A 26,705-nucleotide genomic window follows, 5' to 3' on the forward strand; every position below is an offset into this window, starting at 1 on the left:
GTTTCCTATCCTACTCATAAGGAAAGTGACCTTGAAACACCCTGGGACATGAATATTGACATTTACCTTAGTGGCTGGATTACTCTTAAATGTGTCCCTGTTAATCTATGCCATAGATTATCCATCACATATGCAAAACAATGAGGGGGATTGCTGATCTACTCCCCAGCCTGTCAGTAAACAACACTTGTCTAGAACATTCTACAAGTGATTCCTGTGACATCCACCACTACCACCCTCCCAACCAACATATTAAGGTTCACCATAAAGATATGTCCCATGATTTGGACATGTTTTCATGGGAATACGTACTAATTTTATCAACGCAATCAGATGTTATCAGACATTTGTGATAACGGTGTGTTTTGTTGCGTGTCGTTTCTGGATGAATGTGGGCCCAAAGTGAAATTAAAGGATTGCTATCCATTGTGTCATTCTAGGGTCAGGGTGAATCGTACTGATAACCTGTTTTGTTCCAGGAACCCAAAGAACAAATTACTAAAACTAAAGGGACATTAAATTGGCCGGTGGCCCAGTGGCCCACTAGTGTGCTGCTTTGATTCTGACACAATATCCCACATGTCAATTCCTGTGTTTAAATGTATTTCCTGTCTGTCTCAACCAACGTGTGTGTGTGTTTGTGTGTGTGTGTGTGTGTGTGTGTGTGTGTGTGTGTGTGTGTGTGTGTGTGTGTGTGTGTGTGTGTGTGTGTGTGTGTGTGTGTGTGTGTGTGTGTGTGTGTGTGTGTGTGTGTGTGTGTGTGTGTGTGTGTGTGTGTGTGTGTGCGCGCGCGTGTGTGTGTGTGTGTGTGTGTGTGTGTGTGTGTGTGTGTGTGTGTGTGTGTGTCTTAAGTGCAACCTTGCTTCATCACTTTGTAATAAAGTTGGCATCCTGGGGGGAAAAAAACAACCATTATGATGGGAAATTTGAGGGCAGGACTTTCTAGGACTGTTGTACAGCAGAGCAGACAGCTCGCGGTTATTGTTCTTCTCTATTTATACCCTGCCATCCGCTTTAGCTCAACCGGTCCTCAGACACAGTCACCACACAGAAACGCGGTGCAGACGGACAGACAGACACACTGGACGCTTCCTGTGGAATGATTCCAATGACGGCTTTCTGGGAGACCAAGGAAAACGGTTTTCTTTGAGGCTGTGAAGTTAAATATAGGCCTTTTTTCAAACGAGGCAAGGAATTAATAATAATAGCGGCCATATTAAGAATGGCGGCTTGGCAATTTAAAACGAGACAATAAGTATGTCTCTATCATATTTCACAATGATACATTTGGCAAAGTTTGGTAAACCTTCAACTCCAGGTCAGGTGTGACGAGGGATGGATACACAACACATCAGAGAGCCGTATCTAGGCGGTGATTAGTACGAGGCCATACATTCGTACAGTCTCCGTTCCAGTCTCTGCCATGGTGTGCTGTCTCCCTCTAGTGTTCAATATACAGTATTGCCCAACTGCGGATTAACGTTAGTGACGTCATATTTCACGCTGAGCAACGATAAATCATATCCTACCGTAACTGTAATTTGCTAAGACAATTACCCTTATTTTCAGATATTAATGGGGAATGAAAGGCGTAGGCCAACCACGTGATGATAAAAATGGATGCAACATTGACTTAATTAAACCAGACGGCTCAAAGATATGCTGACCTTTAACAACCTTGTAATACAGACCATTTTTTATAATATGTATAATATAATATGTTCACTTGGAACTCTGTCCCCATCAACTAATCAACTACTCTCCAGATATGATCTCACACCGGTGTTTTCTGTCCATAAAAAGTGTCCCCCATGCTCTGCTCTGACGTCACCGCTCGGTCACACGAGTCACGAATCGCTTCTCATCACATCCATGTTAGACTCATGTCCACGTCCTTCGTGTCTCGCTGTCACTCATGCATGGAAGGCCATGAGCGAAAATAACATCTTAAATGTTAACCCTCCCGAATTGTGCGTGATAACAAGAAGTCTTTGAACGGGAAGGCCATTTGAGCAAACACGCTGACCACTACACACACGGTGACGCAATAACCGAAAACCAAAAAAAAAAACAAGAGTCGGTGATGGTTCTCACTGGTCATCTATCGGACCCCCTCCTCCGCTCGGTCTAGTTTGGCCAGCCAGAGAGCATCCCTGCCCCGCCGTGCTGAACGTGATGCTGGTGCTGATGCTGTAAACACGGCGCGCGGCGGCGCAGACCCGAGCGGGACCATCGGACCTGGCCAGTGGGGAGGATGGAGCCCAGCGAGGAGGACAGCAACACACACAAGCAGCAGCAGCAAATGCCTTCAATGCCTTTCAGCGTGTTCGGTGAGCGTCCCACACACACACACTCACACACGCACACACGCACACACGCACGCACGCACACACACACACACACACACACACACACACACACACACACACACACACACACACACACACACACACACAAACACATGTATACAGTGTTTCCCGTGCAAGTGTCGCTAAATAAGGAGAGCTTATATCGATATGTATATGTAGGCTATAGAAACGCTGCGCGGAGCCCGTACGACGGTGCAGGTATGCTGCGGAAGCTTGATGACTTGAGAATCCCGACGACCCGGCGCTGTAGGACAGACGTCTGTGGGGTTGTCAAAGTCACCACAATGTGGTTGAATGGTCGTATCCCCCTCTGCACCCTGCAAGAAGATGCGCATTATGAGAGGGCCCGGCTATCAATGGCTGTGTGTCCACAGGTGTATGAAGGAATTTGTATGCGGTGGGTGTGCATACTTTGTAGTGGGCCGTTGTCGCGATACTCTTGAAGAGCAGTACAATGATACTGTGCAGACATGGTGGTCAGTCTGCTCTGTTGTGTGAAAACAGGACTGTGAATAATAGCCTTGTCAATCATGTCGATGACATCATACAAGGCTCTGCTGTGTGTGATGTAAGGGATATACAAGTTCGAACAAAGATCCATGCAGACTCATACGGCACCTACCCTGTTTCCTGACCTCACACACAGTCAGAAACATGCAGCATAGGACCGCAGGTCAGAACCAAACCAGAGTCGCTACACAAGACGTAGTTAAGGCAGTAGCAGATTGAGCCACCGTGCCTCTCAAGCTTAGAGTCGGCCTGGCTTTGTTTAATACTTACAACAGATGATAGTGCTGGGTTGTTTGTCCTGTATAGCGATTGCTCTGTCAGTGATGGTTCAGTGGGAATGAAGGGAAGGGATGGAAACAGGATCAGTAGCCATGAAGAACTAGGATTCTCTTCACTGGATGAATCCGTTTGAGCGGCGGTCTTCCAGTGGTCTTCCTGGAAAGTTGATAATAACTGATCATATTTGAATGCTTTGTTATTATTATTACTACTGTTTTCCATTTCACCAAGCCCCAGATGATTTAATGATTATACTGTGCTACTCAAAGCTTATTTCTCTCTCTCTCACACACACACACACACACACACACACACACACACACACACACACACACACACACACACACACACACACACACACACACACACACACACACACACACACACACACACACACAAACACACAAACACCTCACACACACACACACACACACATGCATGCACACACACAAGCTAGCACGCACACACACACGCACACACAAACACAAACACACACACAAACACACACACACACACACACACACACACATACACACATGCCGCAATCTCATCATGCTCAGTGTTTGCCCACATTAGCTTTGCTGAGAACACAGGATAACTCATTGGTTTCCCTCAGCGATAGAGTCCCTCTGACAGGCTCCTAGTTTATTACAGCTACAGTAAATTCCCTCCCGTCACTGGGCCAACAGAGAGAGTGGCCTCTGTGTGGTTCACAGGAGGCAGTGAGAGGTGACCCTCTCTATAAGAGGGAGAGTGGCCTCTCTGTGGTTCACAGGAGGCAGTGAGAGGTGACCCTCTCTATAACAGGGACGTGGGCTGAAGGACTGGTGCGTTTATGTGAGACCACTGACAGCATCGTTTTACTGTCAAATCGCCCGCCATGAACAGGGCTTTTACAACAGAAGACAAAACAGTAGTTGGCTTCACAATCGGTCTCTAACAGTAAGCAAGGAGGTTGACGTCATAAGAGATTGGATATGATCTAATCCTACTGTTCAGATTAAACACCATGCCTGGTCTCGTTTGCCTCTCTTTTTTAAAGGTCCCATAGCATGCTACTTTATGGATGCTTTAATATAGATATTAGTGGGCCCCTAAAACAGTGTTTGAAGACGCTCCCGAAATTCAGCTGCGGTGCAGAGTTACAGCCACTCCGAGCCAGTCGCACATTGAGCTTACCCCAAACGCGCCGTTTCGGTGTCTGTAGCTTTAATGCAAATGAGGAGGAAAGAGGCGGGTCAAGAAGGGGGGTGGGGGTGTGGCCCTGAGCAGCTTGCGCCCACGGTACCATGCGCTCTGTTTACAGTGGATGTATCGCAACGGCGAGGCCCACTCAGCCTTTGGCCGTATTGAGTAAATATTCTAGAACACTCCTGGAGTCCTGGAGTTCTATATCTCAATAATATGATATTATAAATAGATATCTATATCATATAATATACATTATCACGGCCAAAAGCCGTGTGCGCCTCCAGACGATATTATAAATCTCAAACGACTGCGTCGGGTTCTCCGACGTCTCTGTTTCTTCTACTTCCACATCAATCTGAAGTAGACTGAACCGCGGCACGGAGGAGAGAGGGATTGTTGACCGCGGTTGTCTCCCGCCGGGGCCCCGCTGCGAAGGCACCACCGCCTCGGAAGCGGGTAGCGTGCCTCGCGACGTCGGTGCCTCGCGACGTCGGTGCCTCGCGGCGGCGGCCAGCGGGGCTCCGGTGGGAGACAATCTCGGGCAACCATCCCTTTCTCCTTCATTTCGCGGTTCACGTAGGGAGGCAAAGCCAAAGTTCCTTTCTCCCAATTCCTTCTCAACCATGGCTGAGATCACCCCCCGCTACGAGTCTCGCTGTGGAAATACCAGAGACGTCAGAGAACCCGACGTGTTATGCGCCATAACACCGACAGCAGAACGGTTATCCAATGAACAAAGTGTACAACACTTGCGTTACAGTGTGTGTAATCACACACACACACACATGTGGTGCTCGCATGGTCCTAGCTCATTGTCTCATTGGCGGGCCAAGTTCGCTGGGCGGGCAAAGCAGAGAAAGGGGAGGTAGCTTTGCCCTTTATGACGACATATGGGGCCACATTCCAAATCAGTGCGCCTGAGCTTCCATTTTTTCAAGGGCGAGCAGGATACCTAGTGCTCGTTAAGCCACTGGGGGACCATAGGCAGGCTAGGAGAACTCATATTAATGTTAGAAAACCTCATAAAGTGAGATTTTCATGCCATGGGACCTATAAGAGCCCCAACAAACAAAAACAGGGCAAGACAGACCCTGTGTTTTAGGGTGTTTGCCTCCCAGCTGAAGTGTCTGGGTTCAATCCCCTAATGTCCGCAGTCTACCTGTAGGACTCAGAGAAGCATCTCTCATTAATGACCCGCATCTAAGGTCACTGTATGTTGCTTGGATAAAGATGCCATTGTGTTAGTCGGCAGAGAATGACAATGTGCAAACAATCTTCACAGGAATGGACTGAAGGCAGTTGAGGCATCTGTACAGGAAGATGTACAACTCCTGAATGCTCAATAATGTCACAAAGCAGTTGACCCCTGTTTGGCTGGCTCCTAACACTAGGACTAGGATCCAGGCTGTTGTTGTGGTTAAAACTGGCTTATTGTAGAGATGAGCAATAGTATATGCAGACTAGCAGGGGTTCATGCTGCCATGTCAGAGATCTCTCATATGTCTTGTAACTCATCCCATTCAACATCTTTTTTTTTCTCTCTCTCTTAAACTCTGTAGCACTTTGAGATTTCTGATTGTAAAGTAAAAAAATAAATATATTATTATTATTATTAATATTATTATTATCTACTCAATGCTTATCTAGAGTGTCGGACTGGAACCGTCTCAGCTAAATAGTATGTTTTGCCATCTATCAATGGAAAAAGCTCCCACCCACAGCAGGTTAAAATGCAACACCTTCATTAGTTGTAACATTCAGTCGTAGACCTTTAGCAGACAGTTCGTAAAATGGTTCAACCATACATTTTGCCCATGACAGCATCGTTTTATGATGCTTTGTTTAGGGCTAATAGTTTCCGGTGAATGCAGACAGTGTTTTGGACAGGACCTGCAATGCATTGCTCTGCCATACAGTGCAGAGGAATGTGAAGCAGTGAAGAGGTAAACATGGAGTCAACCTTCATGTTGAACCATCGCCCTGGCCCTCAGGTTGATCTGCTCCTCTTGCTGGATAGTCTAGTGGTGGCTAGTTGGACTCCCAAACAGAAGGTTATGACTTTGAATCCCACAGTGTCTGCAGTCCAACTGCATTCTAAACCTAAAATACCTAAATCCTTAACTGCAGTAATTCACAGTAAGTCACTGGACAAATGCATTGGCTCAACCATACATCATACTTTTCTTTCTTTGAACTTTAAACAAAACACACAAATGAGAGAAGGGATCAATAAAACAACCTTTGAATGTATGTGTGACTATGTGACCATCGCAGATGGATGAATCCCGCCCTAGCTGGATGAGACATCACCGTCTGTCCCACCATCATCTCCGTTCTCCCGTTTCGCTCACTGCTCTCTCTCTCACGCTCTCATTTTCTTTTTCCTCCCTTTAGATAAACTGTTTGGCAAACGCCTTCTGCAGGCCAGACGATACATCATGTCTCGCAAGTCCTGGCTGAAGATGGTCCCGACAGACAACTGTGACATCCTGATGACTTTCCCAGGTACAGTTAGGTACACACACACACACACACACACACACACACACACACACACACACACACACACACACACACACACACACACACACACACACACACACACACACAACCCATTCGTCCACGCTGAACAGGGGCCTTTAGCGCTGAGCTTGGCTGCTAGCCAAATGCTAAGACATTAGCTGGAATGACTAGAGCACCTGGGGACGCTTCAATGTCCTCCGTTTACAGCTCCATGATTAGAGTCTCCAGTCCTTTTGAATTACAGCTCAATATTAAGAGTCTGATATGGAAGCATATATGTAGCAAAATTCAAATGGCAATGCAATTTGCAATTCAATAAGTCATTACATTATACAATTGACAATTCATCATTTTTTTATCCAATATCATAAAACCAGTCAGAACTAAACAGAACTTAGTAGGATCAGTTTCAAGTTTGCGTGCCCTTATTTCCCTGATGCCCATCACCTACTATCCTTTTGCTTTTATTTATGAGAATCACATACAGTATTGCCACTGTATGGAAGGCAACACTTGCCCTATCTAGAGCTAGTTTACCATTGCACAAAGTTTACAACTGAGCAAGGTCGATGCCAACAGACGGTTACAACGTCAATCAATAGTAAAGTATGTGATATGATAGTTGATTCTTTTACATTGAGTAAAACGTTCATTTTCCGCCATGTTCATGGCGTCACTAGTAAACCATGCGTCACCAACTTGGCAACTCTGTCAAAATCCGGCCCCAGTTGCCGAACGGAAGTAGAATCATAACAGCGAGTATTTTCATCATAAGAATTGTTCACAAGAACTTTCCGACGTCGCAAAAATGTTTTCCCCATAATTTCCAGCAATGTGAACGCACCATTAGACATTCTCTGGTAAAGGCCAGTTTATACTCCTCCGTAAAGTTCTGTACGTAGACACGGAGAGCCCTCTCCCTCTCAGTAGCATACGGGCACATCCGATATTTTTTAACTATCCGTCGACGCAACGGAGACGGCAAGGGCTGTGATCGGTCCTCTTAACAAAATCTATTCCGGAATCACTTTGCACCTTATTTACTTGCACCTTATTGTCAGCCATGGGTGTCAGCAATGGAGGAGATTGTCACTACGCGCCGAAGTTGGGCAGATGATGTGGAGAACAATCGTGTTGAAGACACAGATGCAGTTGATAGAGTGCGTCTCTGGGAGATAGGATAGACGACGGGAGTATACTACTCTGACTCCGTGATCCCTAACTACGGAAACCCCTTGAGGGGGGCAATTCCCGATCAATCTTATATGATGACTACTGAAAATGAAAATAGTGTTGTAAATAAACTTCAAAACCTTTCAAATCTTATTTGGTGTTTTATTGGTCCTTAATGTGCAAAGTAAACCAGGTGCAAGTAAATAAGGTGCAAACTGATTCCGGAATTGATTTTGTTGGAGGACCAATCACAGCCCTTCCCGTCTCCGTCCGTCTCCGTTGCGTCGACGGATAGTTAAAAAATATTGGCTGCGCATGTAAGCTACTGAGAGGGAGAGGGCTCTCCGTGTCTACGTGCAGCACTTTACGGAGGAGTATCAACCCACCTTTACCAGAGATGATCTAATATTTGGTTGGGATGACGAGGAAGTGACTTAGTTCCTGCCCAGATGCGATACGCTGATACGCATTTTGCAAACTCTTTTGCAAACCTTTTTGCGGATTGAAATGTCATTTGTATTTTGCAATACACAGAGCGTGGCAAAGTGCATTGCAATCACGGTGGCGCAATACCTTTTCCATTTGAATAAAGGCACTCAAAAAATTTGACAAAATGTTATTATGTTTTTATTGTTGTAACCTTTTCAAATTGAATTGAGGATTTTTTGATTTTTCACTTTTTAATTAAAATACACTTTGAATAACGTATTTTCAAATTACACTATTAAATTGCATAATGTATTATCGATTGCATAATGTAATGACTTATTGAATTTCAAATTGCAAATTACATTGCCATTTGAATTTTGCTGCATATATGCCTCCATAGTCTGATGAACGTAAAAAAACAAATCTCCTTCCAGATCCACATGTATTTCCTGTCATAATTGCTCCTGCTGTTGAACATTTATGGAAGGAATTCGTTTTCTCTGTCAATGTTACAAAAAAGTCACCTCACCAATACAACAGACATACTCTACCCATGCTTCAGTTACAGAGGGAGCTTTATTCCGGTCCTTTATGAATGACTGTACGTACGTCAGCGCCTCTCAGCCACCGCTCAATAGCTCTAAGAAGCTCTGGTTAAACAGTTAAGTGCTCAGTGATTAACGGGGCGCCTGCAGCGGCGTCCGCGTGGACCAGACCGCAGCGAGCAGCGGCCCGTCACCACGGGATGCTGGTCCACCTGGACTACACTGGGATAATGCAGAGGCACATACACTATGTACCAAACACCAGCAATCTGCATCTTTACCCATCTGTCCAACTTTGACAGGTGGACTTATCAAAGTTATAACTCATCAAAGTTATGGATATTAGCCCCTTTATCCTGATCCTCCCATAATTTTGTTGGGTGTTTTACCATTTTCCTTAGTTTATGATACATTTAACCATGAACACGAAGTATATAAAAGCAATTTATGTCTGTACATTTACAGATTCTAAGCATTATGTAACTCGTAACCGACTGCAATTAAACAGCAACATCTTCTAGTCATTCTCAAAGTGCTTTTATATGCGGAGCCTTTACATTCACCCATTCATCCACACGTTCACACCCTGCCACTAGTGTGAGCCAAGCGATGCAGCAATGTCCCTAAGCAGCTCAGTTTAGGTTTCTTGTCCAAGGACACCAAAGACAGGACCTAAGACGGATTCAGCTACTCTGCTCATGTCTGTCATGCATTAAGCATGTCCTAAGCGTGTACCACATTAACTGATTGTAATAAGCATGTTTTATCTATGTACCACATTTATTGATTTTAAGCATGTTGCCCCAAACTAGCTGATTGTATGCATTGTATTTCCGACATTGTATGTTACATTTATGAACAGATTTCGGCATGTCATGTACCATGATTTGAATTGTGAAATACAATTCAGTATTTTCAGCATATTATGCCCACGTAACTGCAGTCACAGATTTCAATCATGTTGGTTGCTGTGCCACATTATTCTAAACTTGGTCTGTCCATGTACCCCATTGAGTCATTGAGTTATTGTTATGACAACGTAACGTGAAGTACAGTAGCTTGAAGGGGTCATGGTGAAGTGCTGGGCGCCTCTGATCCTGTTTCCCTGTCACTCCAGACAGCGTTGACGACCACACGTTGCTATGGCTCCTCAACCAGATCCGCGTTGGAATCCCTCAAATCAACATCCAGATCCGACAGCACAAACACACGCAGGAGCACGCCTTCTTCATCACCACCTCCTTCGAGAAGTAAAACCTGTTTGTCTGTGTATTTCAGAGTGTGTGTGTGTGCGAGTGTCTGCATGTTGTCACGTGTATGTTTGTGAGCATGTACATCTTTGTGTGTGTGCATGTACAAACATGTTTTGTTTGTGTGTGTGTGTGTGTGTGTGTGTGTGTGTGTGTGTGTGTGTGTGTGTGTGTGTGTGTGTGTGTGTGTGTGTGTGTGTGTGTGTGTGTGTGTGTGTGTGTGTGTGTGTGTGTGTGCGCTCTGGTCTGCGTGTACGTCTGTCTGTGCATATGTGTGTGTGCATGAGTGTGTTTGTGTGTGTGTATGTTTGTGTTTGTGTGAGGGAACGGAACAGAGTGGGATTGATGCTTTCTCTGTTAACATCTTTAATGAAGTAGCACATTATTTCACGCTGTTTATTTAATTCTAAATCATTTATGACTCCAGTTCTCTATGGCTTGCTATCAGAGCATGTTGTCATCGCTAGTGCTAACATTTGACAAATGATATAAACAGCTAATGAACAAATCCTTAGACAACAACAACAACAAGTTCTGTGTTTGCTGTGAAGATTTTACAAAAGTTACCAGTCAGTGAATCATTTTACCTAGAGCTATAAACATAGATCTCTGTAACCCACAACTCTCTCTCTGGATATAGGCCTAGGCTATATCTATCTCCATTAACCCACAGCGCTCTCTCAACTGTGTATATATATATATATATATATAGTTCATCTCTCTCTATGTATCCCGTATGTATCTCTCTATTCATCCAGCATATCACTTTCGATATATATCCAGTCTATCTTCCTCTATATCTCACTCTATAGCCGGTCTCTCGTTCTATGTATATCTATATGTCCGGTGTGTCTCTCTCTATCTCCGGTCTCTCTCTCTGCCCCAGTCTCCTGCAGGGGGCTGAGATGATGGGAATGCACAAGGCGGTGAAGGCCCAGTACGGCGGGGGGAGTCGGAGGTTCTCCTGCGAGGAGGACAACATCTACGAGAACATCGAGAGCGAGCTCTGCTTCTTCACCTCCCAGGTAGGCTCCTGGGGGGGTCCCTGCGCTGGGCTGTCACATCCACTTAGTGTTGTTAGAGGTGGGGGTTTGATTCTCTTAATGGACCCCTGGGAGGCCATGTTACAGGACTCATGGCTTACACCTATCTTTTACTTGCTCCTTCCCTTTCTCTCCTCTCCTCTCCTCTCCTCTCCTCTACTCTCCTCTCCTCTCCCCTCCCCTCCTCTCCTCTTCTGTCCCCTTCTCTCCTCTCCCCTCCTCCCCTCTTCTGTCCCCTTCTCCCCTCTCCTCTCCTCTCTCTTTCTCTCCCCCCCCCTTCTCTCCTCTCCCCTCCTCTCCCCTTCTCTCCTCTCCTCTTTTGTCCCCTTCTCTCCTCACCTCTCCCCTTCTCTCCTCTCCCCTTCTCTCCTCCCCCCTCCTCTCCTCTCCCCTCCTCTCCTCTTCTGTCCCCTTCTCTCCTCTCCCCTCTCCCCTCCCCTCCTCTCCCTTTCTCTCCTCTCCCCTCTCCTTCCTCCTGTCCTCTCCCCTCCTGTCCTCTCCCCTCCTCTCCTTTCCTTCTTCTATCATTTAGTATTGAATGGTATTAAATTGAATGCATGTCTCTGCCCCCTCCACTCTGTGTCCAGGAGCGTCAGAGCATCATAAGGTACTGGCTGGACAACCTGAGAGCCAAACATGGGGAGGTGCTCCACAATATTCACTTCCTGGAGGGACAGCCAATCAGTATGCTGTTTTATTTTGGCTCCCCATACATCTTCCCATTGCTTGAATAAGAGTCATGCCAGCCTCACGCTCGCCTGAACACCGCGGTGGGCTGATGCTTCTCTGTCATCTCTCATGCTAAACATCACCCATACTGAATGAATCTGGGCACGCCATATCACAAACATCTATAAATACGTACACATGACCGACGTGTCAATCTTGACAGGTGGCAGTTGCTAAGGAGAGAGAGCGTGTTGACTTGTAACAGTAAGGTTCCTAGTGCGATCCCCGGCTCCACCTAGTTGAGTGTGGAGGTGTCCCTAAGTAAGACGCCTCACCCTGACTGCTCCTGACCAGCTGGCTGTCGCCCTGCGTGGTTGACTCCGCCGTCGGTGTGTGAATGTGTGCATGAGTGGGTGACTGATAAGCAATATCGAACAGCTCTTCGAGTGGCCACTGATTAGAAAAGCTCTATATAAACGCAGTCCATATACCATTGACTTCCACAATCCCCCCTGCTGCCTGCCTGCTGTGTGGAGCTGTCTGCCTCCACTGAGATCCAGGATGTTCCGCTTTCAGTGCCGGAGCTGGTGGCCAGGGGGGTGATCTGTCAGATGTTCCCCCTCCACGAGCAGAGGATCCTGGGCCAGCTGATGACCTCCTGGGTGCAGGCTGTGTGTGAGAAACAGCCCCTGGGTAATGTCTGTACTGCAGCGTGTTGGTCCACTCCTGCTCAGCGACTGGCTTCTAATAACACAGTGTCATGACAATACTTTAGATTAAAATTCCATGATTTACTGTCTGGGATTAATATAAAAACAGATAAAAAATGTAAGTGTTATTGTTACACACAATGATTGTGTGTGTGTGTGTGTGTGTGTGTGTGTGTGTGTGTGTGTGTGTGTGTGTGTGTGTGTGTGTGTGTGTGTGTGTGTGTGTGTGTGTTGTGTGTGTGTGTGTGTGTGTGTGTGTGTGTGTGTGTGTGTGTGTGTGTGTGTGTGTGTGTGTGTGTGTGTGTGTGTGTGTGTGTGTGTGTGTGTGTGTGTTGGTCCTCTAGATGATATCTGCGACTACTTTGGAGTGAAGATCGCCATGTATTTCGCCTGGCTGGGGTTTTACACCAACTCCATGCTGTACCCTGCAGTCATCGGCTTCCTGCTCTGGATCCTAGCGGAAGCCGACCAGGTGACCCAACACTAGAATGGTACCATGCAATAGGAGTACAATAGTCACACTACATCATATGGTACATTCATATAGTTCAATAGATACAGCACATAATGTAGTACAATAGTCACACTACATCATATGGTACATTCATATAGTTCAATAGATACAGCACATAATGTAGTACAATAGTCACACTACATCATATGGTACATTCATATAGTTCAATAGATACAGCACATAATGTAGTACAATAGTCACACTACATCATATGGTACATTCATATAGTTCAATAGATACAGCACATAATGTAGTACAATAGTCACACTACATCATATGGTACATTCATATAGTTCAATAGATACAGCACATAATGTAGTACAATAGTCACACTACATCATATGGTACATTCATATAGTTCAATAGATACAGCACATAATGTAGTACAATAGTTACACTACATCATATGGTACTTTAATATAGTTCAATAGATACAGCACATGTAGTACAATAGTAACACTACATCATATGGTATGTTAACATAGTTCAATAGATGCAGTATCTAATGCGGGACAATCAATATAATTGCACTTCCACTTCCAAATGCGTCATGAGTCGACTGCAGTCACTGGTTCCTGGTTCCCTCACGGCCATCTTGGGTCTAAACGTTAGCCAGCTGGGGGAACCGAATGTAAAATTGATGGAGGACAGAACCAAGATGGCCATGAGGTGACTGAGTCCCTCCCTGACCCCCCCCCCCCCCCCCCCCCAGACCAGCCAGGATATCTGCTGCGTGGTGTTTGCCCTCTTCAACGTTGTGTGGGCCACACTGTTCCTTGAGCGCTGGAAGCGGCGGGAGGCCGAGCTGGCCTACAAGTGGGGAACACTGGACACCCCGGCCGAGTCCCTGGAGGAGCCCCGGCCGCAGTTCAGGGTGAGGACGCACGCTTTACCCCTCACTGGACGCTTGTACCAGCTGCCACCAGCAGTGGATTGAGATGTAGGGCGTTAAGGAGCAGCTAGGCGGGGGTTAGGTTGAGGGAGTGGGAGTGGTGGACATTGGGAATCAAACCCGGAGCCTTTCAGCTGGGAGTCCATCTAGCCGCTGTCCAATCCTGCCCCAGTATTTGCTAACCATTGAATTTGAAGTGAGTGACACTTCCATTGATGTAATAGACGTTTTTTTGTAAGGCAAGGTGTTATTTACTCCCGAGACATGAACCACTTTTAATGACTGAAGTCTCAAGACATTTGTCTTGTCACAGCTCCTTTCCTCTGAAGCAGAGCTATGAAGTCAGTTCTGTGGTCTTTCCTACAGTTTGTATGTGTTTCCATGGAAAACATATTGCCCTCAGAACAGCACCTGACTGCAGGACTTGGCCGCCTTTACCGATGGACGCGTGGGCCACGCAGCTGGCACTGAGGCTGATGGGTGAACAAGGACCTGAGTCTAGTAGACTCCTGTGGTGGCCAACTCAGGAGGAAGCAACAGGAAGTGCTTTGCCAGCCTCAGTGTGAGTCTGCCACTGCTGGTCACGCCTGCTCTCCCTCCTCCTCCTCCTGTTCCCAGGGGGTGAAGCGCTGCAGCCCCATCACAGGCTGTGAGGAGTTCTACTACCCCTCCTGGAAGAGGGCCCTGTTCAGGTGGCTGGTCAGTCTGCCCATCTGCATCCTCTGCCTCTGCTTCGTCTTCGTGGCCATGCTGCTGTGCCTGGAGCTGCAGGTGAGGACCTCCACACAGAGAGCTAGCTAGCTGCTAGCTTGATCGTATGCAATGTTTTTGCTTGTCGATGGTAGCTTTTGTTTTACTCTTGTAATTTTATATGCTTGTTTTATTTCCTGTTCTATGTTTTATTTTATGTGATACATTTTCTAAGTATTTATTTAAATTGCTATATAATTTAAGTTTGAATATTATTACCAGTAGTCTGAAGCATCTGTAGTTAAAGTAATAGTAGTTGTACTATAGAAAAGGTAATGCACTTGGTGAGATATTAACTTTCTAATTTGGTTGTCTCTTTTGACATTGTATCCCAGGAGGTGGTGATGGAGATTAAAGAGTTGCCTGGTATCACACGGTTTCTCCCTAAAATAGTTCTGGCCATTACTGTGACCATATGCGACGAGGTGTATAAGAAGATCGCCTACTGGCTCAACGATATGGGTGAGAGACTCTCGAACCCTGATCCTTTCATAGTCGAGGATGACACCACAGCATCACGGTGGATCATAAACAGCCCACTGATTCAAACTCAGATGCAGTATCTTTGAAGCATTACTGATATACAGATATTGGTCACATTTTAAACATGATGAGGAGATGTTAGGATGTCTTTGGTTTTATTTAAACTTGCTACACAAGGACCATTTATCTAGATAGACACGGATCACGTTCAGGGATAAGTGAGGCTTTCAACATTAACGTCTACCTCCATTTCTTCCAGAGAACTACCGCCTCCAGAGTGCCTATGAGAACAACCTCATCATCAAGATGGTGTTTGTAAGTCAGGGATTCACTCTACCTTGTTGCTTTGCTGCTGCGAGGCCCATCAATACAGCAACCACCCATCTGTGGATGTTTGACTGTTACCCTTCTTCTGTGTGCCTGTAGTTTGAATTCATCAACTCTTATCTCAGCCTTTTCTATATCGGATTCTACCTCAAGGATATGGAGCGTCTGAAGGAGGTAAGGAAGAGCCCACGTTGAAAATAATACTCTTTGTGGGAGATATCCACCAGCTCTTCTTTCATATACTTGTCAACCTACTTTTAAATTATTTTTCATCAATACAATTAATAAATAATATCAGTACAGGAACAAAATAACAGTTTTTTTATTAAGATTTCGACATAGGTACTATATCCCATTTCCCATTTTGCTATTTTCTAAAATATATCATCTTAACAAACAAGTTTTTGGAATCAAAATACCTGGAAGCTTGTCCCTTGTTTAGACAGCAGCACAGAACAGCCCCTCTCTCTCCTGCTCCTCCAGATGCTGGCTACGTTACTCATCTTCCGGCAGTTCCTGCAGAACGTCAAAGAGGTTCTCCAGCCGTACCTCTATGAGCAGAACAAGCTGGGGGTCTTCACCCCCCAGGTGATGTGGGAGTTACTCCAGACCATCGTGGTGAAATACGGCCGGCTGGCCCTAGGAAAGGCCCAGGCCTCGATGATGGCCTACTCCTTTCTGGGGCCCAAGGGCCAGCCGGTGCCCCAGGGCAACCCAGAGCTGAAGAAGAGAGGGGACCTGAAGGCCGGCTTCAGGCTGACGGAGGAGGAGTGGGACATGAACGACAGCGCGCTGCGGCAGCGCAAGGTGTGCTTCACCGAGAAGGTGGACTACCAGGATGTGACATCAGAGATGCAGGCAGCCAATGAGAAGAGCCTAGAGGACAGCCCCACAATGGTGGAAGACGGAATGGAACGGTCTAGTATTTTCGACAGCTGTGATGATGACAGCGATGCTGAGACTCTGTCTGCAGTACGTGGTTAAACCTTTATGTTATGGTTTGAGGTGTAGAATAGCATGCTGTGGTCACCTCTCACATTAAGCTTGTGGGACGTGTTGATAACATGTATTTGGCTAGGTATTTAAATTAACATTCAGATTCACAAGTGGTTGAAAAGTGCTTTCAATTGTTAGACACTAGAAAATCTCCTTGAGGTTTGAATTTGGAAACCCTTCACTATATGTTGGCAGTGACAGAAAGGACTGACGTCTTTCCCACATTGAACTTTTCACTGTAACCATTCAGTAACATGGACAACACCTTTAAGCTAAGCATCTTAGGTGAATACAGATACATGTCATCTAACAGCAGGAAGGGGTTGGGCATCCAGAAGCTTGTGGATGGTAGTCCAATGCCCTAACCAATGAAACTATCCTGCACCCTGCTGTATGCCTACTTTGGTCATTCTGTATTAGACTTCATCCTACTTTTCTATAGCAACCTAGGCAGAGCTCTTTTACATCACTCACAAGGCACAGTAGTACCCCAACGTTTCCCGATAACCAGCAGGAGCCTAAAGAGATCCCCGGGGCCTCTCCTCCCAACGGGCTGAACCAGAGGAGGAGGACTGCGGCGGAAGGGAAGGAGGACAAGAGGTCGTGGATCGAACCCCCGGCCGAACCCAAAGGGGTGACACTGACCCAGGCCCAGATCGAGAGCTGCATGCAGACCTACGAGGTGGGACTCTTCTGCTCTCTGCCTCCCTCCCTCCACATTCAAAGAGTCATTGAAATTCAGAGTAAACTCTTTGTCGATCCACAGTGTCACAAAATACTCATCCTTGCCTACATGACATACAACTCAAACAGCATCAATTCATATTTTGTGTTTTTGTGACAGCTTTATCCCAAGTGACTACATTTAAACAGTGAACTCAGACACAGGACCTTCAGGAGCAGGTAGGGGTTAGGGTAGCTTGCTCAAGGGTGACTGAAGGGAGGCTGAAGTCATTTGGACCCCCCCCCCCCCCCCCGTGCCAAAACCTCATCCGGCCAAGACTGATGGTTTTTATTGAACTGAGAGAAAAACCACTAGCAGCACTAACACAATACCATGACCTTTGCCCCCCCAACAGGACACGCTGCAGGACTACCAGGAGATGTTCATCCAGTTCGGCTACGTGGTGCTGTTCTCCTCGGCCTTCCCCCTGGCCGCCATGTGCGCCCTCATCAACAACATCATCGAGATCCGCAGCGACGCGCTGAAGCTGTGCACCGGCCTGCAGCGGCCCTTCGGACAGAGAGTGGAGAGCATCGGCCAGTGGCAGGTCAGTTACTGTTTCACTGTAAAGCCTTTACTTCAAAATAATTATGTATTTTACATTTACAATACATAGCATTATGGAATATGTATTATTATAATGTGCTATAGGCCTATGTAATTTTTCTTTAACTTAAATGTATGTCGAAATAAGTAATTCCCTTGTGTAGCTTTAAAGTAAAAGTACTGAGCAAGAAAGGCATTCCGTAGGGGCAGCCATGCTTATAAACATCTGAACATAAAACGTATTAATTAATTAATAATTATTAATTAATAAAGCATTGTTGAAGGTAACTGTTAAAAAAGTATTGATTTGTTACCAGTATGAATCATTTTACCAAACAGACCGCAATGGAAGCCATGGGCCTCATAGCTATCATAGTGAACTGTTACCTGATCGGTCAATGCGGTCAGCTGCAGCGTCTCTTCCCCTGGATGAGTCCTGAGATGACCATCATCTTCATCGTCCTACTGGAGGTATGCCCATCTGCTCAGGGTTTTATGACAAAGTAAGTGCGGCAATCTGGTTATAACAAAAAAGGGGTCTTCTGGGACCACAGCAGATATTTAGGTTGGGTATGGATCAACAAAATGATACATACTGTGCATGACATGATGTTATATGTTTGTCTTCAATGTCTTTAATATTTACTTCCCTAACTATAACTACTACACAGTTAGTATTTTTTGTTGTTGTGTCTTTTGTGTTTGCATACCTTTAGCTTAGATTGAACCAAATTAGTTGTTTCTGGTGCCTTCATTTGGGTTAAGCCTCCCTCCCTCTGTGGTCTCCATGGTTTTTACAGCACTTTGCAATCCTGCTTAAGTACGTCATCCATGTGTCCATCCCTGATATCCCGGGCTGGGTAGCAGACGAGATGGCCAAGCTAGAGTACCGGCGAAGGGAAGCTTTCAAGGTATTGTCGTTGTATAGCTTGAAAGACCTTCGGAGTAGAACGTATACTTTACAAAGCTTGATGCCGTCCACGTGGGCTGCTGCAGTGAACTCGACATAACCTAAGTGTTGGGTTATGTTCCCTTTCTACTTGTATGGTGTGTCAATATAACTATGTGTGTGTGTTTCATGAGGCCAGCTAAGCATTAGTCATTCATGTCATTTGGGTCTATCAGGATGTCTATTTGTACATCCGTGTGACGTTACCCAACACTTTCCATGAGGTGTTTTTGTCTGTTCGTATGAATATGCAAAGAACAAACAGTAGTCATGACAACGAAAAATGATGTTGCGACCCTTCAGCAGAAACCCAAAGGATTGCTTGCAATTGGATGACTTTGCTTTCGCTCTCATTTTTCGCTTTGCCACTCATAAATGTTTGGACTTCTGTGTAATATACCCCTCTCTTTTGTATCTCGTTTTTGTTCTCTCTCTCTCTCTCTGACCCTCTCTCTTATCACTTGGGTCTCTCTCTCCCTTGCTTTTGTATCTCTTGTTGGTCTCTCTATCGCTCTCTTTTGAATCTCTTGGTGTTTCTATCCCTCTCTTTTGTATCTCTTGTTCTTCTCCCTCTCCCTCCCTCTCTCTCACCTTCCCTCTCTCTCTCTCTCCCTCTCTCTCTCTCTCCTTCTTCTCTCCCTCTCTCTCTCCCTCCCTCTCTCTCTCTCTCTCTCCCTCCCTCTTCTCTCCCTCTCTCTCCCTCCCCCTCTCTCTCGGGGACCAGAAACACGAGCGTCAGGCCCAGCAGCACTTCCAGCAGCAGCTGCGGCGGCGGCGCGAAGAGGAGGAGCTCCAGCGGCAGGCGGAGCTGCAGGCAGAGGCCCGCCAGGAGGCGGACCACCAGCACCAGCACCACCACGACAAGGCCCAGGGGGGCGGAGGTAAGGCGGGCGACAAACCCAAGAGACCCAGCTCCCTGCTGGGCAACAACAACGTGATGAAGCTGAAGCAGATCATCCCCCTCCAGGGGAAGTTCTCCTCAGGAGCATCACGTTCCCCCGCCCAGTCCCCCACCGGGGGCGAGGCCAAGCTGCCCGGCTTCCTCAACAACTTCAAGTTCCTGAAGTCGTCCCCCGAGGGGAAGAAGGACGGGCCGGCGGGGGGCGCGGCGGGGACGCCCCCCGCTGCCCCCGCTGGCCAGGAGCGCCCGCAGTCCCCCAACCGGACATTCAGCCCCGGGAAGCTGTTCAGCTTCAGCAAGTCAGAGGGCACGGTGGTGTGTGCCAACGGGACGCAGCCCCCGCGGGCGGGCGAGGCGTCCGGCACGCAGCCCAGCAGGGCGGAGCTCAACTCGGCCAGCTTGGACGAGCTCCCGTCCAACGACTCGCAGGACAAGGGCGACACGAGGCAACACTCGGACGCTTTCGAGAACAACGCCTCCCGGAGCTAGGAGCGTCGTCGGCTTTTGATAACATGTATTTGGCTAGGTATTTAAATTAACATTCAGATTCACAAGTGGTTGAAAAGTGCTTTCAATTGTTAGACACTAGTAAATCTCCTTGAGGTTTGAATTTGGAAACCCTTCACTATATGTTGGCAGTGACAGAAAGGACTGACGTCTTTCCCACATTGAACTTTTCACTGTAACCATTCAGTGATATTGACAACACCTTTAAGCTAAGCATCTTCGGTGAATTGATTGTTATTATTGTTATTATTATCAATGCGGCAGAGTGCAATGTAAACCTATGTGTGGAACATTCTAGCACAGGAGTGTGAGTCACTGTAACCGTGAATGCAGCGGTCAACAAAAAATAGGTAGACGTCAACGCTTTTTGCTTTTTTAAAACAATGGAAAAGTTGAAATAGTTTGAACTTTAAGTGCAGCATCATGTGGGATCCACCGCAGTGTCGTCGCTCTGTTGGGCTTCAGCGCTCTAGTGAGACCGTCCTGATATTTGCGTTTCACAATGATCAGTCTGGCCTTGGATGGAAAGCCATTGGTTTCTAAACACGGCCGTGGCCTTACGTTGTTCAAAACACTCCCGCCAATCAGAGTGACGCTCATGCTCTCTTCGCTCTTGCCTTATCTGGTTTGAAGAAGTCAAACCATATTAATACATGAGAGAAGCCTTCCATGCAGACATCTGTTCATCTTTTAACATCTTTTTCAAATATAACTGCTTTGATTGCTCCAAAGATCAATACACCTTCCTTGGGTGCCGCCATGTTTTATTTTTTTTTATTCAGCAGACGGTGGCGTTGCGAGTTCTTCATGCACTTCATCTCCCACGGCTAGCACGGAGTGGTCCTATACATTTTTGAATTTTGGTGAAGAGATTCACCAGGATGGAGGCCAGACCGATGTTCAGAGAGAAACAATGTGATGAGATCTGGATGGTCTCACATTGTGACGGATGCTCACCTCCATAAAACCCACCGGCAGCCCTCTATCAGCGGCCACATTGAGCACATCCTGTGTAGGACCCCTTTAGGGGTAACGACAGACAATAATGGGCAGAAACCAGTAGACGTTCACTCTTGATGCAAACTGCTTTTACACCGAAAGCAATATAAAGAATCCAACATCACTGTATAGCTTCCATGTGCACATTGTAAAGTAAGTGTTTTGAGGACTTAATAGCCCGAGGTTGCATGCCCTATGGCCTTGGAAAGGTACACCTACTGCTCAGAAAGCCACATGCCGGTCATCGAGAGGCCATGTATACAACATCAATGGTTGTTGTCCCAGTGATTGTCTTAAAACGCATGTGTGCATGAGACCATGCCCTCCATATGATACGTATTGTTTTCTGTTCTTCCGTTCTTTTCAAGCACTTTCAAAGCCATTGTATTCTTCCGCAATAGCTCAGATTATTTATCCACCGTGACTGTGAAAAATTATATTCTATTTTTCTTACCTTTTAATTTTCTATGAATTATTTTACTACATTAGAGAATGTACCTCTGTGATAAAACAAGAATCTCACTTTACATAAATAAACATCCATCATGAAAACAACTGAAACTTGAAATGTTGCATAGATATTAATAAATGATAAGCCATGCAATGAATTCTGCATGCTTCAATCCAGAAGGTTATATACACGAGTAGTATTAGCACAAGAGGAAATTTGCTTCTGATCGCTTTGCATGTAATTGAATCAAAAAGGTATTAAAATGCAAGTGGTCGTAAACATTTATTTAAACCGCTCGTCTACAACACTATAAAGTCCTTTGTATGAGAAACCAACAAAAAAGGTTTGGTGTATGTCTTATTTTCTTATTTTTATGCTGCATTGTGAGTGACTGAGTCATGTTGTATAAAAACTTGGCGTGAAAGCGATACATTTAAACTAGAAACCGTCAACAGAACCAAGGGAAATGCTAATTAAATCTTCTGTCCACCTTGTGTTATGCACAGATTGAAGCCAACCATTTGTTTAGGTACATAACCAGGCATAATGATGAAGCACAAGTAAAACAGTTATGGAAATACCAGATATTGGTGCAGAGCAATCGAGTAACTGTAAAAACTGTAAAGAAATTGAGACATAGGTCCAAGCTGTTCAGTGTTAACTTTGTGTAATGGTTTGAACTTATCCAATTATAGAACAAATATTTTCCCCAAAAGTGCAAACATGCAATAGTGTCAAACCTTTATTATTTTTATACTTCATCCGCCTCTCGCTTCATGAGCCCCTGTAGAAGTGACCCCCTGATAAGCTCAGAGTCTGACAGAGAACGCTGGACCAGATTGAACTATACATCATTTACAAATATACAACCATAAAATAAAAAATACTTTACAAGTAGCAGCAAAAAGTCCACTATGTTATTTCAAACACATTTCCCACTTAACAGCAAACGGCACAAATAAAAATAACCTTTAACAATAGCAAGTAGTTGCTTACCAAAATATTTGTAATATACCAAGTTATCAGTCCGGTGAACCCACTAGAGAAAACTGAATCTATTTGTAAAGAGAGCTTGGTTAGTCGAAGACTTTTATGAGATACTTTTATAAACAAATGCAGTGCTGATTGGATTCTGAAGTCCTCTACATCATATGGAATAATGCTACAAAATCCTGCTGTCCAAATGGTACAAAAGTGTTAACTTTTTCTGGTCCAGCTATAGTTAGCATGAATGAGTGAAGGGAAAAAATATTCAAGCTAAGACCAGCTGTATGTGCATTCCCTCAACTTCCCCAATGTGAGCAATGGGGAAAACACCCATATTCTTTAAAACTCTGAAAACTTCTACTTAAGGCCACCGCAATAGATCATTCTTCCTGAGTCTAAATGGATACCAATTTAGTCTGAATAAAAGCTTTTTTTTTCCTTCTTAAAAATAAGCAACTTAAAGGTGACGTTTGGTTGGGGTTAGGACAGGCCATGGTTAGGCAGTGGATGCTTTAAGGGGGATTCCTGATCTCTAATGCATCTCAAATTCACTGAAATATGAATGTATACAACGCATGCATATCTGAAATCACAAAACAAGAAATGAATCGTATTAGTAAAAGGAAGAATGGATAAACATTATAAACTTCTCAAAACGTTTGCAGTCACTAATGGGAGTGAAATGTTGATGGAGATGAAGACATTGCTTTGTACAATATTGTGAAGCTTTTAACAATGGATTGATTAGGGTAAAATGAACATGCATAAAACCACAACATTGAAGTGAATCTGGGTTTGGTCAAAAAAGACCTATCCAAAACTCGAAAGCACTTCAAACTGGAAAATCTTTCAAAACAAAGAAAATCAAACTAAATCAGTCCTCATCATTCTTGGTGTCATTTAAAGAGAATATTCTCTGTTTGATGACAGTGGTCAGCCCTACTACCTTTACCGGTGTCCCTCCGAGACAGGGCTTTGGCTTGCTTCCCGATTACCTGAATCTGTATTTGAGTCATCTACAGAATATGTCTCCATGTGTGCAAAGAGTTGTATGTATTTGTTCTTGGTGGACGTGGTTTCATGTTGCATCGTTGTTCAGCTCCTGGCTGTCTGTTCTGGCCATCTTCCGAGGAGGCGCGGCGCTCTCCCCTTCTGCGTGGTCCGGGTCCCGCTTCCTACCTGCATTCTGCTGACACAGAGGCCCAATATACATCAAGCCCCCTGCTCACTACTACTATGGGCTCATGACCAGAGCAAATGTCACCATAAAATTATAATTTGTGACTCAGAAAATGGTGATTGTGAAAAATTATTCTTAACGGCTTGAAAGAAAAAGTAAAAAACGTTTCTGTAACAGCCCAATACATTTTTTAGAGTACTCTTCATATTGTGTACACATAAAGCATTTATTCAACAACATATTGGCCTATTGAAGACTACAAATAAAAACTGTGTGCAATATTATGGGACAGTGAGAGAGTTGAAGTTATAGGACATGAGGTACAGTCAAATGTTATTGTTCACTGTGAGTTTTGACAGAATAGTTCAACTAATATTGCCAATGGAGAGCCAAGTAGGAAAAGAGGTGGGAGCCAGTGAGAGGGGGCTGTCTTGTGTGTAAAATCCCTTCCCTGTTTCTGGTAACTTACCTTTTTATCCCACTGCTGATGAAGATATCGTAGCAAGATATTTGTTTTCTCCGTGACAATAACTGCAAAATAAATCCAGCAAGATGTTGAGACAAACTGATCGAAACGTAGAGGACATCTACAACTAAATTCAAGTTTAAACTGAATTATTATTATGAAGCATCAAATTTCTGAATAGACTCAAAGCTGAGGTTTTTCTCAGCTTTAATGGATACAGGATAGGGTTTGGTGTTCAGTGTGAATTACAACGACTCCATTTAAAACCTGAAGCCATTAAGATAACCGTGGAGTGTTCTTTGGTTTTATTCCACGAAAAGACTATTCCGTCCGTAATGGGGAGCAATTAGACACTATTATGAATGGTATATGTTTTTATTTCAGCGTATAACTAATTCTATAGATCAAATGATGACCCACTGGACACCCACTGAAACATGTAAACATCTCACTTTGTTCAGAAGGATACTCGCGAGTTGGGATGTAAATCGATGGTCGTCGGTTCTAAAACAAGAAAAGGGTCAAGGCATGACATCCCAGCATGTACCACATTATCTCATATCAACCACAACAGTATTATGTAACAATAGACAAAGCGGCCATTATGGTCGTGACCCAAGGCGTGTGTGTTGAACTACTCACCGAAGCCTTGCACACAGAGTCCGCATGGAATCTGCTGAAGTTGTGTTTGTTGTAGACAGGTAGTCCTTTCAGAAAGTCTGCCTGTAGAATACATTTATTTTATATAGACAGTTCATATTATCTAAGCAGGTGTGTTGTCAATGACGGATTACCGCATGGGCAAAGTGGGCACATGTCCAGGGCCCTGGCCAATGGGGGGGGGGGGGGGGGGGGCTTGAGATATATCTTCTTCTTTTTTTTTTAATACATTTTTTAAGAAAAAATGAGGACAAGGTGACGATGCAGAATCAGTTAGCCTAGAACGACGTCCATCCAGCAGATGTTACAGCGCTGGATGCTAGTGCTAACTACTATCCTGGCCCGAGCGCAGAGGAGCCATCCGAGAGCGGTGGAGCAGCAGCTCAGCCTCCACTTCCCTTGAACAATCTGTCACTCATGGCCATTGAATCAGAACTCGTCCGAGATTTGGATTTCGATAAATTGATCAATTTGGACTTTTTTTTTTTCAAAAAGTCCAGGAAAAGGCAGCTTATTTAGGTAAGACATGTTTAACTGTGGTAGCCAGTTCTGTGACTCTGTAAGCAATAGCATACACACAGCATTTGATGTTCATTAATTCATATTTCACTTGTTGCTATGAACTTGTGTGTTTCTACTCTTACAAATGTGGGCCTATGGTAAAAATATGATGTCCTAATTTTACGTTGGACGATGTTAAAAATAAATTCAATGTAACCAACCTGTGAAAGATGTTATAGGCTACATGTGTAAATAAAATGTTTTAAAAAGTCTCCTTTATGGCTCCCTTTTCAAAAGTTACGTATGCTTTACTTATTACTGATGATCCGTCAGATTCTGACCTCTCTCTCTCTCAAAATGTGTGTGCATTGCAATTTGCATGAGTTATATTATGCGACCAAATCCGGTTATTTGCGTGTTGGTAGGGGTCCATGGCTGGTTTCTGTCCAGGGCCCGTGGTCATGATACTCCGTCCTTGCGTGTTGTGTGGCGTATTCTCGACGAAGGTGGCCTACCTACCTTATCCATGGCTGAGTCCTGGCAGTGGGAGCATACAGAGTTCAGGGAGACGGACTCCAGGAACAGTTGTGGGCTCAAGTTGCTGTTAGCTCTCTTAGCTACTTCCTAGCCTACATATACCCCAACACAGTACACCGTTTACCAATTCACACACTTCAGATGATAACTGACAGTTACAGCTGCATCACAACCGGAAATGAGTAATCCGTTATAATCGCACCACACTGATAAATACTCGAGTAGAATCGACGAATGGTAAACATTAACGGTACAGTGGCTATGCTAGCTAATTTTGTTTTTCATCCATGTGGGCGGCATCTTTAAGAGGAGCTCGGATCTGATTGGCTAAAGAAAGGTAAACAGTGAGCGAAAAAGTTCGCAATGGTTTATGGGATGAGTAGTTCCTTCACTCGTTAAAAAAAGGACAATCTTGTAAGTTGTACCTTTGCTTTTTATTCCATTTTCCAAATTTATTTTTTGCTCAGAAAAAAAATGTTTTATGGATACGACTGTGAAACGATGGTATATGTCCTGTAGAACCCACAAGTTCAAGACGTTAAGTTCTAGTTAAAAAAAAACAAAAAACGTATTTTATCCGCGATGACATTTGAAACCTACGTGTTGAAAAACATGTTGATATAGAATATAGGCCTATGATACAA

At 44.9% G+C, this 26,705-nt stretch overlaps 2 protein-coding genes across 4 annotated transcripts; one reads left to right on the top strand and one right to left on the bottom strand.

The window, feature by feature from the left end:
* Positions 1 to 1,841: 1,841 nt before the first annotated feature.
* On the top strand, positions 1,842 to 23,508 carry LOC132463438 (anoctamin-8-like). 2 transcript variants are annotated; one of them, XM_060059616.1, is made up of 18 exons: positions 1,842 to 2,330; positions 6,744 to 6,854; positions 10,137 to 10,269; positions 11,156 to 11,294; positions 11,900 to 11,996; positions 12,558 to 12,674; positions 13,036 to 13,163; positions 13,918 to 14,079; positions 14,716 to 14,868; positions 15,183 to 15,309; positions 15,590 to 15,645; positions 15,757 to 15,831; positions 16,141 to 16,629; positions 17,165 to 17,335; positions 17,733 to 17,924; positions 18,263 to 18,394; positions 18,724 to 18,834; positions 19,597 to 23,508. In XM_060059616.1, the coding sequence occupies exons 1-18, from the start codon at positions 2,255 to 2,257 to the stop codon at positions 20,260 to 20,262; spliced, it is 3,135 nt and encodes a 1,044-aa protein (XP_059915599.1). In that variant the 5' UTR covers positions 1,842 to 2,254; the 3' UTR covers positions 20,263 to 23,508. The 2 variants fall into 2 exon arrangements, with proteins under 2 accessions (XP_059915599.1, XP_059915600.1); XM_060059617.1 differs by having other exon boundaries at positions 17,168 to 17,335.
* Positions 22,451 to 26,379, bottom strand: LOC132463439 (DET1- and DDB1-associated protein 1-like). 2 transcript variants are annotated; one of them, XM_060059620.1, is made up of 5 exons: positions 26,044 to 26,379; positions 25,006 to 25,086; positions 24,816 to 24,867; positions 24,367 to 24,428; positions 22,451 to 23,903 (listed from the first exon to the last, which is right to left on the bottom strand). In XM_060059620.1, exons 1-5 carry the CDS (start codon positions 26,050 to 26,052, stop codon positions 23,796 to 23,798), a joined length of 312 nt encoding a protein of 103 aa, XP_059915603.1. In that variant the 5' UTR covers positions 26,053 to 26,379; the 3' UTR covers positions 22,451 to 23,795. The 2 variants fall into 2 exon arrangements, with proteins under 2 accessions (XP_059915603.1, XP_059915602.1); XM_060059619.1 differs by having other exon boundaries at positions 22,451 to 23,906.
* Between the last annotated feature and the right edge of the window lie 326 nt (positions 26,380 to 26,705).

This window comes from Gadus macrocephalus, chromosome 8 (assembly GCF_031168955.1).
Source record: "Gadus macrocephalus chromosome 8, ASM3116895v1".
NCBI classification, from domain to species: domain Eukaryota; kingdom Metazoa; phylum Chordata; class Actinopteri; order Gadiformes; family Gadidae; genus Gadus; species Gadus macrocephalus.

Coding starts and splice junctions, on each gene's coding strand:
- LOC132463438 (XM_060059616.1), top strand. CDS start 2,255: ATGGAGCCCAGCGAGGAGGACAGCAACACACACAAGCAGCAGCAGCAA. Junction 10,270..11,155: donor ATCACCACCTCCTTCGAGAA/GTAAAACCTGTT, acceptor TCTCTGCCCCAG/TCTCCTGCAGGGGGCTGAGA. Junction 15,646..15,756: donor TCATCATCAAGATGGTGTTT/GTAAGTCAGGGA, acceptor GTGTGCCTGTAG/TTTGAATTCATCAACTCTTA.
- LOC132463439 (XM_060059619.1), bottom strand. Junction 24,868..25,005: donor ACTCTGTGTGCAAGGCTTCG/GTGAGTAGTTCA, acceptor TTCTTGTTTTAG/AACCGACGACCATCGATTTA. Junction 23,907..24,366: donor ATCAGCAGTGGGATAAAAAG/GTAAGTTACCAG, acceptor CCTCTGTGTCAG/CAGAATGCAGGTAGGAAGCG.